Below are 16671 nucleotides of genomic sequence, written 5' to 3'. Positions count from 1 at the left end.
TCGTGTTGTTTCCAGTGTCCTCTTTGCTACAATATGTTGTGCACAATCTCACAGGTGGTTTGAAAAGCTATTTATTTTCATCAAAAACCTAGAAAAATAAAATTTATAAGGGAAGGTTTGAGAAACAGTGGCCTAATGCCTCGTTGCTTACGTAATACACATCCAATATCTTAGCTTCTCTCCTAATATGTCCCTAGAATGTCTCTGCTTAATTTTCTAATACCTCAAGTGTATTGCTTTGTCTGTACTTACTCTGGAGAATCTAAATGGCTAGAGACAGAGCATATACAGTTCACAGCCATGACATACAGTGGGTATTCAGTGACAGGTGGCTAATATTACTACTTTGTGTGGCATTCCTTATCTAGAGTATGGACAGCCTATCTAGAGTATGTCAGCATTCCAGGCATTTAAGATTTCAATTTATGATTAGTGTTCAGCATGTATTGTTGCAACAGTTTTTGTTTGTTCTGGTTTAGTTTCTGTCACTGTAGTAAAATTCAGGAAGGAAAGGATTTGGCTTACACTCCATGTCACAGCTCATCCCTGACAGAAGTCAGGCCGGGGACTGAAGCAGGGGCTCGGAAGCAGGAGCTGAAGCAGAGACTATAGAGAAGTGTTTATTGGCTCACTTTTCCTTGCTTGCTCAGCTACCACCTTATACAGCCCAAGCCCACCTTTCAGGGATGGCACCACCCATGTTGGGTGGGCCCTGCTACAGCAGTTATTAATTAAGAAGATACCTTATATCAGCGCAGTGGTGGTGCATGCCTTTTATCACAGAATTTGGGAGGCAGAGACAGGCACATCAGTGAGAGTTTGAGGCCAGCATCGTCTACAGAGTGAATTCTAGGACAGCCAGGAGTATGTAGAGAAACCCTGTCTCAAAACACCAACATTAATTAAAAAGAAGACAACTTACAGACACGGCACAGGCTAAACTGATGAGGCAATTCCTCAACTGAGGCTCCCTCTCTCCAGATGACTGGTCTGTGACTGGTTGGCAAAAAGTATCCAGCGTAGTTATTTTATGAAATGCCTACAGTGTTCTCCTGTCAGAGCAATGTTTTTGGTTTATTGTATAGCTGATTATATAAAGTGCCAGGCATAAGGCTAGCTTCTTACATTTTAATGAACCTGTAGATCACCAAGGACCAGGCAGAAATGTACCTGAGTCAGTAGGGCTCAGGGTAGGCTCAGGATTTTCATCATATCTAGAGCCATAGTGATGGCAGGCCACATTTGAGCAGAGCGGTTTGAATGGAGTCCTCTGAGGTGGGAGCTGGGCTAGAAAGGTTAGAAAACCCATGAAATTGTGAAAGTTCCATGTCAAAAATATTTTATAGTAATGTTTAGTGGGGTTTTTAATTACCAGATGCACAGAGGGGAAAATGCTCACTATTCTTGTACCTAGAGAATGAATGCCTATGTGCCCACTGGGAAGCAGCCTCTGCCAGGAGCGCCTGCCAGACCACATGGTCTCCCTTCCCACTCTCTACCCTGGCCCTTCTGCCTTGACAGCAGTGACAGTCACTTTGAGCCTCCTGAGCAGATGGCACCTTGACAGTGACCAGCTGCCTGCTGCTGGCAGGTGCCCACTTTGCACCTCTGGGGTTTTCCTGTGTTGGTCCACTGTCTCATCTTCCTGCTGTGGCATTATTTCTAGAGTAGTGTCCTGCACTCCTAGATTCATACTGTTTTTTGTGTGTTCTAGTGATGTGTCCACAGATTGACAGAGGTACTTAGGGAAGCTGGATTGTCCTCAAATGTGAAGTCGTGATTAAATATAAGTCCTTTGAAATTATTTTTAAATGAATTGTAATGCATTTTAAAATACCCTAACCATAAGACAGAATGAGTGAAGTTCATTAAAGACTAATTGCTTTCCTTACTCTGGGTCTGCATGCAGAATCACTGAAATATCTTTAGCTTGGCAGGTCTATACGAATCAGTCCATTTTATATTTAACATATGTATGATGCTTGCTAAGATAATTCCTTTTGTTTTTTATAGGCATACATCACCATGCCTAGCAATGTAGAGTTTTTGTAGAATTCTTGAGCTGCCTGTAGTTGTGTTTGAAGCCTGTAATAGCTTGGATTGCTCACAGAGGGTGGTTTTACTTTTTGCCCTTCTAGCTACTGCTTTTTGCCATCAAGTTATCTGTGGAACTATAGTACTGACTTCTGAATAACAGCTTCCTGTTGTTTCTTTCCTTGTAGAGACCTAAAGCCAGAGAATATCCTCCTTGACGATCATGGTAAGTGAGCAGAGCCTTTCACGCTTAGGCGTAGACTTTTTAGAGGGGGCACATTTACCTGAAAATTAATGTAGACCTAACCAGTTAATAATGCAGACTGGAAGCAATAACTGAAAGGAACTCTTTGGGATGTGTTCTTTAAAACAAAACAAAACAGATGATATTGCCATTACCTGTATTTACATAAAGGCAGAAATGCCAGATATTAATCATGGATGTTGTGAAATAGGTGAAAATAAACCCAAAGTGATTATTTGCCCTCCTGTTTTTTGCTATTGGGTCATATTTACTTTTCTTTATTCCTCAATCCTCTAAACTTGGTATACTGCCCTCAGTGCTGCCCTCTTATCATATATCACTTGTCACAGAGTGGGGGTGTAGAATGCTGTCATGGGGACCCTGTGGTGGTAGATGGGGGCTGGCCCCCCAGTCCTCTCCTTATCAGCATCATGGATGCCTCTAACCTTGGTGTCTCTGGACCTGAGAACGAGCCCCATTGCTAGGATTCTGCCTGTGTTTACACTAACTAGATTAGCAATACTGAGAGAGAGCTTCTGTCTAGTGATTCTTGATGGCTGAAAGGATCTTCCTGAATAGTAGAGAACAGGAGACAAAGCCAGAGTTAATGGTACAAAGAATAGGCCTGAGTGGCTGAGTACTGAAGGCAAATGTGGGACATTGTCAGCATGTAGCTTTTATCTCTACTTCTGCCACTGTTTTCTGCTTGTTACCTAACTTATGTACTGACCCCATGAAGAGAAAAGGTGCTGAAACTTCATTTTATGGAATACTTAAGAAGTACTTACTTGACTTGGTTGTATCTGCAGCATCTGACTGTAAGCTTATGATTTGTGCTGGGATGTGCTGCAGTACTACTTACAGTTGGCATTGGACTCTCTTTCTTTCTTTCTCTTTCTTTCTTTCTTTCTTTCTTTTCTTTCTTTCTTTCAGACAGGGTTTCTCTGTGTAGCTTTGGCTGTCCTAGACTCACTTTGTAGACCAGGCTGGCCTTGAACTCATAGAGATCAGCCTGCCTCTGCCTCCTGAGTGCTGACATTACAGACATGTGCTACCTTGCCAGTGGCATTGAAGTTTCTTTAAAGGAGGGAGAAGGGGAGAAGACATATTATATTGTAGGACATTGAGTAGTTTAATAGGTGTATTATTGGGGTGAGTTTAAATCCTATGACAGGTATCCTTAAAAGAACATTTTCTGGAAAAAAAGAACATTTTCTGTAATTTGTTCCTTTCATAGGAATTTAGCAAATATTTGTGCTTTCCTATACACAAAACATTTGTATAGTAGAGTTCTCTAAGTAAATTATCTTAATTTCATTACTTCTACTTGTAGTTATAAGGAAATAATAAGTATGGTACCTCTGTTTTTAGTCTGGGGATTATCTACTGTTAAAGGGCTTCTTCAAGTGTAAATACAATTTCTTGCTGTTAGTGAAACTCAGTGTGCTATATGAAAATTTACTACATACGTAAAGATTAAATATAAGTTTTCAATATTGCTATTTTAATACACTTTTGTGTTTTGTAGCACTGGTGATAGAATCTAGAGCCTTATATATCCTAGGCAAGTGTTCTATTACTGCATCAGTGCTTTTTTTCCAGGCAGGGTTTCTCTGTGTAGCCCTGGCTGTCCTGGACTCTCTTTGTAGACTAGGCTGGCCTTGAACTCACAGCAATCGCCTTTCTCTGCCTTCCAAGTGCTGGGATTAAAGGTGTGCGCCACCACCGCCCGGCAGTCAGTGCTTTTTAGATTATAATTGTTACTAAAATGTTACTTCTCTTCATGATCTGTACATTGTGTGTGAACATGCACAGGACACATCCGAATTTCAGATCTTGGTCTAGCTCTGGAAGTCCCAGAAGGGGAGATGGTTCGAGGAAGAGTTGGTACTGTTGGCTACATGGGTAAGTGAAAGATGACTTTGGTGGACCTTATCCTTCCCCTAGGGAGAAAATTAGCTTTTAATTTACTCTAATAGTATGAACCTTATTAATAATTAACAATAATGCACATTAAAATACATTTAAAATATTTGTATTACATTTATTTATCATTGTGTATATGTATATGTACATATGAGCATGCCAGGGAGTACATGTGGAAGTCAGAGGACAACTCAAGTGAATCTGTTCTCTTCTTTCACAAAACTCAAATAGTCAGACTTTAAGGCAAGCATTTTTACCCATTGAACCATCTTGCCAGCCCCTGAAGTAGCACTTTAAAAAAAAAGTTATAAATAACTTTATTTGTTCCAAGGAGCAGGCCAGAGCCCCCTCAGAACTTCTGAAACGGCTTCTTGGTGCCTGCAGCCGTGGTGGTCTTGAGCACATTGAATCGCATGGTCTTGCTCAGGGGCCTGCACTCCCCCTTTAATAGACATTGCTCCCCTACCCGCCCACCCCCCCATAGGCCAGGCTGGCCTTGAGCTCAGAAATCCACCTGCCTCTGTCTCTGACACGCTGGATTAAAGGCTAGTGCTACCACCTCCAGTTTCTTTCCCCTCTTTTATTAAAATTCTTTTCTCATATAATATACTCTGAATACAGTTTCCTCTCTCTCTCTGTTCCTTCTAGCTCCTCCCTGCCTCCTCTCCCAGCCACAGGAGATGGGAACTGGGGGGCAGGGGGCATGGAGGGACAACTGCAAAGCTGGGCATAAGGCTGGGAGAACAGAGAGTTAAGAGACATCTTTTTAGAGCAGTTGATAATATAGCTACAGTTTAACAGGGAAATTTGAACCATAAGTAAGAACTATAGTTGGAACTGTAACAAATGTGTAGTTTTTCAGTTATAAGAGATAAGGAACTCTAATTTACAAAATAATTTGGAAAACAGAGGCTAGAAAAATATCCCAACACCTGAGTTGTCTGTGCAGCAGCATTTCAGCCCATTAGTGCTCGGCCCATGAGTTATAATGACAGCTGAAGAGGCTTCCTTCCCTAAAGAATAGCTGCTTCCTTACATAAACACTGCTACTTTAAAATGTTATCCAAATGTTAAAATTTAACCCAGTCTCTTAATAAACGTTGTTAAGGTTCTAAAGCAATGGTTCTCAACTATCCTAATGCTATGACCCTTTAATACAGTTCTTTATGCTTTGTGACCCCCACAACTATAAGTTATTTTTTGTTGCTACTTCATAACTGTAATTTTGCTACTGTTATGAATCACAGTGTAAATATCTGTCTCTTCTGAAGGCCTTAAGTGACCCTTGTAAAAAAGTAGTTTAGCTTTGCTATGGGGTTGCGACCCAGGGGTTGAGAACCATTAATCTAGAGGGTCTGCACAGTTTCCTAGTCTGTACCCCTTTTTTCCTTCCTTCCTTCCTTCCTTCCTTCCTTCCTTCCTTCCTTCCTTCCTTCCTTTCCTCCCTCCTTCCTTCTTTCCTTTCTTCCTTCTTGTCTTGTTTTTTTGAAACAGAATTTCTCTGCCTAGTCTTGGCGATCCTGGAACTCACTATGTAGACCAGGCTGGCCTCAAACTCAGAGATCTACCTACCTCTGCCTCCCTTAATACTGGGACTGAAGGCATGCGCCACCACCGCCAAGCTTCTACAGCTCTCTTTCTAAAATCAGGAGGCGTGCCTATTGAGAGTTCTGAGTTTATGTGCTGTGTGAGGGCGGAATCAAGCAAGGCCACAAGTCTCCTCATGCAGCTAGCTTCCCATGCATGTGGACACACCAGCCTAACCCACCTGATCCCTGGGAAATTAATCATGTTCAGATTATTGCAAAAATGAAAGACATGATGGGTCTCTCAGATCCTGACATTCCTCCCCTTGTAGGTTTCTGGGGTCTCTTCTGACTTGGAAACAGCTGACGCTTGAGGCACCCATGGGAACATTCGAGTGGAGGGAGTACCCCAGGAGGCAAGCTTTCTCTCCAGTACCATTTTACCATATTACCCACCCTGCAGCAAGCAAATGTATCCAGTATAAATAGACATAGCTTCAGTTATCCTTTACACACCAAAGAATCCAACTGTATATAATTCAGTGGATATTAGTCCACTTACAACGTTGTGTGCCCATCATTACTCATCGCCATTACTCTAATTTCAGAACATTTCTCACTTTGGATTTAATGACCTGTTAGCAACTACTCCATATTCATTGCCTTCTACAACTAGGTTTTTCTACCATGAATTTGAATGTGTATATTCTGAATATTTCATATAAATATAATCATATGACTTTTGACTCTTTGTGGTTTTTTCAGGGGGAGGTGGCCAGTTTCATGACAGGTTTCTTTGTGTACCCTCAGATGTCCTGGAACTAGTTCTGCAGACCAGTCTAGCCTCGAACTCACAGAGGTCTGCCTGCCTCTGCTGGGGTTAGAGGCATGTGCCACCACTGCCCAACTGGTTTCTTTTCTTTCTTTCTTTCTTTTTTTTTTCTTTCTCAAATATGGAATGCTTCACGGATTTGCGTGTCATCCTTGTGCAGGGGCCATGCTAATCTTCTCTGTATCGTTCCAGTTTTAGTATATGTGCTGCTGAAGCAAGCACTGTGATTTCTTTTTTTAATTTAGCTTGTTTTTAAGGTTCTTAGATCATGTTGTAACAAACATTAAATTAATGTTGGAATTAATTATATTATTTAAAAACCAAAATTTAATTTAAAATTTCCTGTGTTTGTTATGTAGCTCCAGAAATTATCAATAACGAAAAATATGCATTTAGTCCTGATTGGTGGGGACTTGGGTGTCTGCTTTATGAAATGATTGCGGGACATTCTCCATTCAAAAAATATAAAGAGAAAGTCACCCGGGAGGAACTGGAAAGAAGAGTGAAGAATGAGACAGAGGAGTACTCGGAGATATTTTCAGAGGATGCCAAGTCCATCTGCAGCATGGTGGGTCAGGTTCCACAGAGGCAGGGAAATGACTAACTCACTCCTTGTAGCTCTTTTGATGGTTTAGAGGACTGTAGTCAAGTAGGTAGGCAGCCTTCAGAAACAGGACAACCACCTACTTTCCGGCTAACAGCCAGACTCAGGATGGGTGAGCTCACCCCAGCCTCTCAGTAACCTACCTCCTTCCTGGTGCTCTTGCCTGGAATTTCATCTTAGGCAGACGATGAGAGCCAATCAAAGTTCCCAGCCCAGACTTGGGAAGTAACTGGGCAACTAAAGCAAAGCAGAGAGAAATTCATGACTCCCCTTCTGTAATGATGGCATTGAAAAAAAAGAATGGTGCCAAATTACTGTTTTCAGAAAACAGCTTCTGAGTCTTGTTCATTGACTCATTTTATGTGAAATTCAAAATAAAAATAATTTCTAATATATTTTGAAATGGGAGAATTATGTCTGCCAGTTTCTTTTCTTTCTTTCTTAAAAGATTTATTTATTTAATATTTATACAGTATTCTGCCTGCGTGTATGCCTACAGGCCAGAATAGGGCACCAAATCTCATTTTAGGTTGTTATGAGCCACCATGTGGTTGCTGGGAATTAAACTCAGAACCTCTGGAAGAGCAGCCAGTGCTCTTAACCTCTGAGCCATTGCTCCAACCATTCTTTCTTTCTCTCTCTCTTTTTTTAGGTCATGACAGGCACTCTAGATTGAAGGCCTGCAAGGGCCAGGCTGACATGTAGCTTACAGATTTGATTATTGTATTAGGGCCTTCATCGTGTGACACAATGATGTCAGAGAGCAAGTCCTAACCCAGAATCACAGAACAAGCCAGTGGCATTTGGGTGCCATCTGCCCTCAGGGCTGGCATTTTTTCCACCAACTGCTAGCTACCTACACACTAAAAATTGTCACTTGCTTACTTTTTTGTTGTTGTTGTTTTGGTTTTTTTGAGACAGGGTTTCTCTGTGTAACCTTGGCTGTCCTGGAACTCTCTTTGTAGACCAGGCTGGCCTCAAACTCATGAAGACCTGTCGGGTCCCAGCCCGCTGGAAAAATCGAATTAGGGTTCACCTGCAAGAGGGAGTGGGGATTGAAAGTAGGATACAGAGATGCGAGAAATAACGAATCAAGTCAGGACATTTCTGATCAAGATTTACTTTGTTGCTGACTAGCAGGATCATATATAGGGCAAGGTTTCCATATATAAAGTGATGGGTGCTAAAAGTTTGTTACTGGGCCATGGGACCCTTCTAGCTTTTCTCCCAGCTAGCCTTGCTTGCGGCTGACAACATTTCAGTGTTTTGATCAAGCTACTTTTGCATTTGGCTTTGCAAATTTTGACTGAGTACTTGCTGTACATGGCTCACTGACAGAGATGTACTGTGAAATCAGAGATAAAACCTGACCCCCAAGGAGCTCACAGTTTAATCTTAGGCCTACATCCATAAGCATGACTAACAGCCAGAATTTGGGTACTATAAACTCAAAGAAAGGAATGAAGGGTTTCACAGATAAAATTCTTGTTAGGCTTGAGGCACTGGGGAAGAAAGTAGAGACTGAGCAGAGGACAGCTTTTTTAAGTAGGCTAGCTTCGCAGTTGGCCCAGTCTCAGCATCCCATGTCTTGCCTCTCTTAAGCCTCAGCCTGTTGTCTATAAGATGCAGGTGAGACAAGATGCTGGAGGGATAAAATCAAGTAATGATGGTAAATTGTTGGTCCGTATTCCTGGTCTTAGTTTGTTTACTGTTTCTGTGATAAAGCACCTTGATAAAAGCAGCTGAAGGGAGAAAGGGTTTATTTGGTTCATAACCACAGGTTACAGTCCCTCATTACAGGCAAGTCAAGGCAGCAGGAACTTGAAGCAGCTAGGCACATCACACCTACCTTCAACAACAAAGACCAATGAATTAATGCATGCATACCAGCTCTCATCTGCCCACCATCATTGAATCCAGGACCCAGACAGTGAAATGGTACAGGCCACATTAAGGGTGGGTCTTCCTGTCTCATTTAATTCAATTAAGGAAACCCCTCACAAGAATGTCTACAAGTGGCTGGGCATGGAGGTGCACACCTTTGATCCCAGCACTAAGGAGGCAAAGGAAGGCAAATCATTGTGAGTTTGAGGTCAGTCTGGTCTAGAGTCCAGGACATCCAAGGTTACACAGAGAAACCGTGTTTCAAAAAACCAAAAGAAAAAAAAAGCCCACAAGTCCTGCACTTGGGACCCTTTTACTCCTACTTTGTTGGTTCAGCCTTAATATGAGTGTTTGTACCTATTCTTTGGTGTGGGGGGGGGTGTTGAGACAGGATTTCTCTGTGTAGTTTTCGCTATCCTGTTCCATAGACCAGGCTGGCCTTGAACACACAGAGATCCCCCTGCCTATACTTTCCAAGGCTGGGATTAAAGATGTGTGCCACCACTGCCCGGCATTTGCTAGATGTCCCTGGGAGGCCAACTTAAAAAAAAAAAAAAGAATGCCTACAAGTAAACCTAATCTGGACACTTCTCTTTAAGACTCCTTTGCTAGCCAGGTATGGTGGCACATGCCTTTAATCCCAGCACTTGGGAAGCAGAGGCAGGCGGATCTCTGTGAGTTCCTGGCCATCCAGGTCTACAGAACAAGTTCCAGGACAGCCAGAACTATATAGTGAGACCCTGGCTCAAACAAACAAAGGATACTTTTGAAAGAGATTGTAGGGGCACATGACTATAACCCCAGCACTCTGCATATGCACATATGCATGTGAGGGTTTCAAGATCAGCTTAGGCTCTATGGCCCTGTCTTGAAAAAAACTCAGTGGCCAAGGAGATAGTTCAGAGAGTTCAAATACTTGTCACATAAGCCTGATGACCTAAATTTTAACTCTGGAGTCTATGCCAAAAGTCAGATGTGGTAGCACACATCTGTAATCCATGTACTCCTGTGGTTAGAATATGTGGCAGAGATAGGAGAATCATCTGGAAGTTTTTGAAGCCAGCTAGCTTGGAATACACAACCCAGCAGCAGAAATGAAAGGCCCTGCCTCAATATGATGGAAGGCAAGAATGGACTCCTGACCTAGAAAATTGTCCCCTAACCTGCACACATTCACTATGGTATGTGCCCACATTCACACAAATACATAAATAAAACCAAAAAGGCGGGGGGGGGGGGGCCGGGAGGCGGAAGCAGAGACGATGCTAGAGACAGAGAGAGAGAGACAGAAACAGAGAGTTAAGTATATACAGTTTCTAGAAGGAGGCTTGCTAAATTTTTGACTCACCCGTCTCTACCCAAGTGCTGAGATTAAAGGGGCTCACTATGAGGCACGGCTCTTCAAGATTTCATCTCTTGATCACTCATGGCAAGACTTGAGTTTTCCCCTTTGTGAAACCATAATCTACTTAGATTCTAAGTCTGAATTTTCACAGTTTGGTTGATAACTTAGAAACTATAGTGGGTGTTTATTTGGATATATGTCCTTTCCGACACCCCTAATTCTTTGGTTGTGTTTTGTTTTGTTTTTCAAGACAGGATTTCTCTGTGTAACCTTGCCTGTCCTGGAATTTTGTAGGCCAGGCTGGCCTTAAACTCACAGAGATCTGCCTGTCTCTGCCTCCCAAGTGCTGGGATTAAAGGTCTGCGCCACCACCACCCAGCTACTTCTTTGGTTGTAAAGAGGACAGTTTTGAGTTTATATTTCTATCCTAATAGCTTCAGTTGATTGTTTCTCTCTTGTGTAGTTACTCATCAAGGATCCAAGTCAACGGCTAGGCTGTCAGAATGATGGAGCTGCTGCCGTAAAGCAGCACCCAGTGTTCAAGGACATTAACTTCAGCAGGCTGGAAGCAAATATGCTGGAGCCCCCTTTCTATCCTGATGTAAGTATGCTAGCCAGAGTAGCTAAGTCTCCAAGAGCACTGATTCCCATAAAAATTTTTTTTATGTTAAAACACACTTGATACAGCCAGCAGTTGGGTTCTGCTATATGAAATCTTCTCCTTCTCCTTCTCCTCCTCCTTCTTCTTTCTTCTCCTTCTCCTTCTCCTTCTCCTTCTCCTTCTCCTTCTCCTTCTCCTTCTCCTTCTCCTTCTCCTTCTTCTTCTTCTTCTTCTTCTTCTTCTTCTTCTTCTTCTTCTCCTTCTTCTTCTTTCTTCTTCTTTTCCTTCTCCTCCTCCTTCTTCTTTCTTCTTCTTCTCCTTCTTCTTCTTTCTTCTTCTTTTCCTCCTCCTCCTCCTCCTTCTTCTTCCTGTATCCCACCACCCCCACAGCTTCAGGCAGACCTTCTTAGTAACTCTCTGGCTTCTAAGCCTGGGGTGTCCAGTCTGTCACTGCTGGGGTAGCCAAACTCCTGTCCTTTTCCCAATTCTCAGTGCCATTTCTGACCTTGGCATGAACTCCCCTTCCCTTTTTTCTCCCTAGACAGGGTTTCTCTGTATAACCACCTTGGCTGTCCTGGGACTTGCTTTGTGGACCAGGCTGGCCTCACAAAGATCCACCTGCCTCTGCCTTCCAAGTGCTGGGATTACAGGTATGTGCCGCCACACCTCACCTTGGTGGGTCAATGTCCTGTTCTGGTCTCAGGGCTGGGTTCCCTGTGCTCACTCCTTACACTGAGTGCACACAAGTTGCTTTAGTCTGGAATGTGCATCCCTCTCTCCTTCTGACAACTACTGGGACTGGAGCTGTCAGTCTGTGTGCTTCTTCATGAGTATGCTATTGGGATAAAAATGTTATGCCTCCAAAAGCACAGGGCCCAACACTTGTCAGTGCCTGGTACATAATATAGGACATAATAACTGTAAACAGTAAATATAGTACATAATAACTGAAATACTGTTGAAAGGAATTTAATGAAGATAGCCTGGACTCTACCTTTAGCAGTCTGTTATAGACACTTTCTAAAAATGGGAAGATAAGGTAAATTTTCATTGTTGGATGAAATTAAGATAGATCTACGATTAAAATATTTTTAGGCCGGGCGTGGTGGCGCACACCTTTAATCCCAGCACTCGGGAGGCAGAGGCAGGCGGATCACTGTGAGTTCGAGGCCAGCCTGGTCTACAAAGTGAGTCCAGGACAGCCAAGGCTACACAGAGAGACCCTGTCTCAAAAAACCAAAAAAAAAAAAAAGATATTTTTATTTGTAAGACTTCTTCAGAACTTGATTGCTTGCTTAATATCAATAATATTTGTTAGAGTGGTAACTGCTTTCTTGGAATTAGTTTCTACTTGACATACTCAGGGCATGTCTACTATCTCCAGAACAGGTCTAGGTGTGAAAACAAAGGGAAGAAAGATAGACAAGGGAGTGCCTCTGCTTGGAGAGACAGGCAGGAAGACAAAGTGACTGGCATTCTAGGAAGTGCTGCCTGACAGTGAGGCATGCATGACCTGGATTTCATATGGCTGTCAGGTCTGGAGATAGGACTGCTAGGTTGAAAATCAGGGAAGACAGGCCAAGGCCAAAGTGGTCTCTCGGATGGACAGGGGCCATCCTTGGGTTAAAAAGATTACCCCATTTGGAGACAATTCAGCAAACTTTGGACATTCCTACTTACAGAATTAAGACTGTTTGTAGGGCTGTATAGGCCTGGGCTTTTGGCCTAGACTGTCCCAAGAGAGGGCCATCCAGTCATTCTACCCTTCACTTTGTGGGATAGGTGAGAATAGAAGCAGTGCTGACCAGACACCTTCAGACTACCACTGTGATCATGATATGCATTCTTTGGGCAACCCAGCAAACAGTGCGATGGCTCCTCAGTACTGTTGGTGTATTTTGCAGCAGTAGAGAAAGACTCCTTGGTTACAGAGTTCTGTGCTTAGTGTTCTTGCTCAGGAGAGCAAGCAAAGCTCTGTAGGTATGGAGGCCTAGGCCCTGATAGCCCTGCATGTTTATCTGACCTCTTGCTCCTGTGGACAGCAGAGCCTTGACCCTAATTCTAGAGGAGAGATTCCTAGCAAGAAGGTTGCTTCTACTTTTCACCCAAAGGCTAAAAAGGTACTTTGCCGGTAGGATGCTCAGTACCAGAAATAGAGTGAAATTGTCCCTAGTGGATCCACAGTCAGTGGTCTCCATGCCTTGTCACAGCTCTCTCTGTGTCTCCCAATAGAAGTAACCCATACCATCCTTCTATAGTTTAAGTCTTTGTAATCTATTTTTATGCTGCAGAAATAAAAGAGATGCTTGTGAGGGGTATATGAACAACGGTTGGGAGAAGGCTAGAACAGAGACACAACAGGATCTGTGACACTAAAAGTACCCTGAGAAAAGTGACACAGGAACTTCTGTGTCACAGATTACATATGATATAAATTAGAAAATTAAAAAAATAAATTAGAAAATTAGTTTGAAAAGAGAGACTTGGCAATGAAGAGGGTGGAGAGGAATATCTGTGGACTTGTTCTTTGTAATTAAGGGAGCTGAGACTTCCTTTAGGAGTAAGAATGTTAATCAGTAGAGCGCTTGCCCAACATGTGCACATCCGGTGTCCAAGTCCCCAGCAGCTGACAATTAAAAACCACAACATCTTTATAAGCTAGATATAGTACCTGGGGTGGTCAAAGCAGTCAGATTGTGAATTCAAGGACAGTCTAGGCTACCTATTCCTGGTTTTAAAAAATCATAACCAAACAGCAAATCAAGAAAAAGTTATTCATATTGTCTCATAGGCTGTTGCCTTTCTTTGTTCTTGGTGCCCAGCCTCAGGCCGTTTATTGTAAGGATGTCTTGGATATTGGGCAGTTCTCTGTGGTGAAAGGAGTCAAGCTGGACAGCAGTGATGACACCTTCTATGCCCAATTTGCTACAGGCTGTGTCACCATCCCCTGGCAGAATGAGGTACTACTCTTTCTAGCACAGTAGGTTTATGCTAGTTTTAACAATGATTGTGTGTGTGTGTGTGTCTGCAAAGTAAATTTATGCAAAAGACTTGGCCATGAGGACTAGATTTTGGGTAAGCCAATACCTTTTCAGCAGTTGCCAGAATCATGGTAGCTACTTTGGTCCTAGCTACAGGAGGTAGGCAAAGATGATCTTGGGATTTGCCTGCCACCCTGGAGTCCGGCCCCCAAAACAGGGCTGGCTCCAGTGGAATTAGCTTTTGGGGGGATACACTTGGAGAAACGAGCAAGAGGCCACTTTATTTCAAGAGGAGATCAGAAACCAGAAGTCCAGGAACGTCTGGGAGCTATAAGGTGCCCCACATTGAGGTCAGGTCCGGGGTGAGAGCTGATAGTGCTGGGAGATCAATGAGCCTTTCATGGTGTCTCCAAAGCTGTTCTGTCCTGTCTTCTGTGCATACAGATGATTGAATCTGGATGTTTCAAGGACATCAATGAAAATGAAGATGGATACTTGCCATCACATAAAAAAGAGAAGACGTGTCCAAAGAGAAATTTCTTCCATAGTCTCTTCAGAAGAGGGGTAAAAAAGCCTTTTGTAAAAGCAAACTGTTGGGGCTGCAGCTGTTCCTTAGGGTAGAACATTTGCATAGTATGAGCAAGGGCTTGGGTTCTGAGAAACAAGGGTGTGAGCATGTGTATCTACACTTCCAATATGTGTGTATATGTAACAAAAGGAAAACATTTTCTAAGGGAAATAGCCCCCTCTTTTTTCCTAGATGGGGTTTCTTTGTGTAGCCCCCTGGCTGTCCTTACGCTTGCTCTGTAGACCAGGCTATTCTTGAACTCAGAGATCCACCTGCCTCTGCCTCCTGAGTGCTGGGATTAAAGGCGTGCACCATCATTGCCGACTAGTTTCTTTTCTTTCTATAATGCTTCATATAAGAAATTTCAGCCTAGGTGTAGTTCACACTTAGGAGGCTGAGGTCAAAGAATTACTGTGAGCTTGAGGCTAGCTTACTGCACAGTGAGTCTTTGCCAGAAGAGAAGGAAGAAGAAAAGAAGAGGAGGAGGAGACGGACAGACAGACAGACAGACAGACAGACAGACAGACAGACACACACACACACACACACAGAGAGAGAGAGAGAGAGAGAGAGAGAGAGAGAGAGAGAGAGAGAGAGAGAGAGATCATATAGTTTAAGAGCTGTATGATTCTATTTAAAGCTTACCTATTTAAAGTCTTCACAATGCTCCTTTGCTGTTGATGGAATGACTGTTCTGATCCACAAAGCAAAGACTTGTTAGCACTGAAGTTGCTGCCTGTTTTGGTGACAAAGCATTTTGCCTAGCTCAAAGGTCAGCTCCCACAAACAATGCTTGTTTAGTCCTCCATTTTCTGATTCCAACTACTGCTCTCTCATGTCCATTTACACAGGAAAGGTAGGTTCCATTCTAAAATTGGATATTGTTTGAAGAGACTTTCTGTAGTACCATTACTCTTTCTCTATAGCTAAGGAAGACCCTGGACTCCTGTCCCCCTGTATCAGCCTCCTGAGTGCTGGGATTAAAAGTGTGTGGCAACACATCTGACAAGGTTAGAAAATAATTTCACCAGCCAGGCGTGGTGGTACACGCCTTTAATCCCAGCACTTGAGAGACAGAGGCTGGTGTATTGCTGTGAGTTTGAGGCCAGCCAGGTCTACAAAGTGACTCCAGGACAGGCAAGGCTATGCAGAAAAACCCTGTCTTGGAAAAACAAACAAAGAAAACAAACAAAAAGAAAATAAAAGAAAAGAATTTCACCAAGTAAAATGTCCCATAAGTGGATTATTTTGCTTTGTACCTATCAATTTTTTTTCTTGTACCTATCATTTTTGAGGAATTTACTAAAAGATGGTTTGATAGGATACTATTTTGTGTTTTTTTAATTTTCATTTTAAAATATTTATTATGTATACAGTGCTCTGACTACATGTAAGCCTACACAACAGAAGAGAGCATTAGATCATATTATAGATGGTTATGAGCCACCATGTAGTTTCTGGGAATTGAACTCAGAACCTCTGGAAGAGTAGTTAGTGCTCTTAACCTCTGAGCCATCTCTCCAGCCCCTGTGTAGTTTTTTTTTTTTTTAAGATAGAAAAACAAGACTTCGGTGGTTGTTATGACCATATTTTCTCTCATAACCAGAGGATAGCTATATGAACTTACCAAATCATTCTATTTCTGAATATAGTTAAGTCCTACCAGGCACCGCTCCTTACTCAGAGCCCATAGTGACATGAGCTGAAGATCTTACCACTGATAGAACAGAGCTGAACAGTGTGGAACACGTTCTTACCATTGCACTGCTTTGCCAACATGTATGCCTGTGTGAGGGTGTCAGATCCCCTGGAACTACAGACAGTTGTAAGCGGCCATGTGGGTGCTGGGAATTGAACCCAGATCCATCTGGAAGAGCAGCCCAACTATTGAATCTGATTTAGCATGCAACAGTAAGAAAGCAACAAAACTCATCTTGAAGCAACATTTCTGTATATAATTAAGCATATGCCTTTTAGAGTCATTTTAGCAATACAAGGATGGAAGTTAGGCCCTTGTGTATACCTGATAAGTAATCTAACAGTGAGCTACATCCCTGCACCCCACTCTCTTTTATTTTTAAAACATTTTTGAAACAAGGTTTCATTAAGTTTCCTGATCTAGTCTT

At 42.6% G+C, this 16671-nt stretch overlaps 1 protein-coding gene across 3 annotated transcripts in view; it reads left to right on the top strand.

Moving 5' to 3' along the window:
- GRK4 (G protein-coupled receptor kinase 4) overlaps nucleotides 1–16671 on the top strand; it is a 51695-nt gene that overhangs the window by 33164 nt on the left and 1860 nt on the right. For all 3 annotated transcript variants that reach the window (XM_084797810.1, XM_084797811.1, XM_084797809.1), the window contains 6 exons: nucleotides 2223–2260; nucleotides 4094–4183; nucleotides 6922–7130; nucleotides 10859–10996; nucleotides 13819–13956; nucleotides 14422–14541. In XM_084797810.1, coding sequence (XP_084653936.1) covers nucleotides 2223–2260; nucleotides 4094–4183; nucleotides 6922–7130; nucleotides 10859–10996; nucleotides 13819–13956; nucleotides 14422–14541 — 733 coding nt within the window. The remainder of the gene's footprint in view (nucleotides 1–2222; nucleotides 2261–4093; nucleotides 4184–6921; nucleotides 7131–10858; nucleotides 10997–13818; nucleotides 13957–14421; nucleotides 14542–16671) is intronic.

The sequence above is a fragment of the Acomys minous genome (assembly GCF_964271855.1).
Source record: "Acomys minous genome assembly, chromosome: 10".
Classification (NCBI taxonomy): Eukaryota; Metazoa; Chordata; class Mammalia; order Rodentia; family Muridae; genus Acomys; species Acomys minous.
The sequence above is the reverse complement of the archived record's forward strand: the minus strand, read 5'-3'. Positions and strand labels throughout refer to the sequence as shown.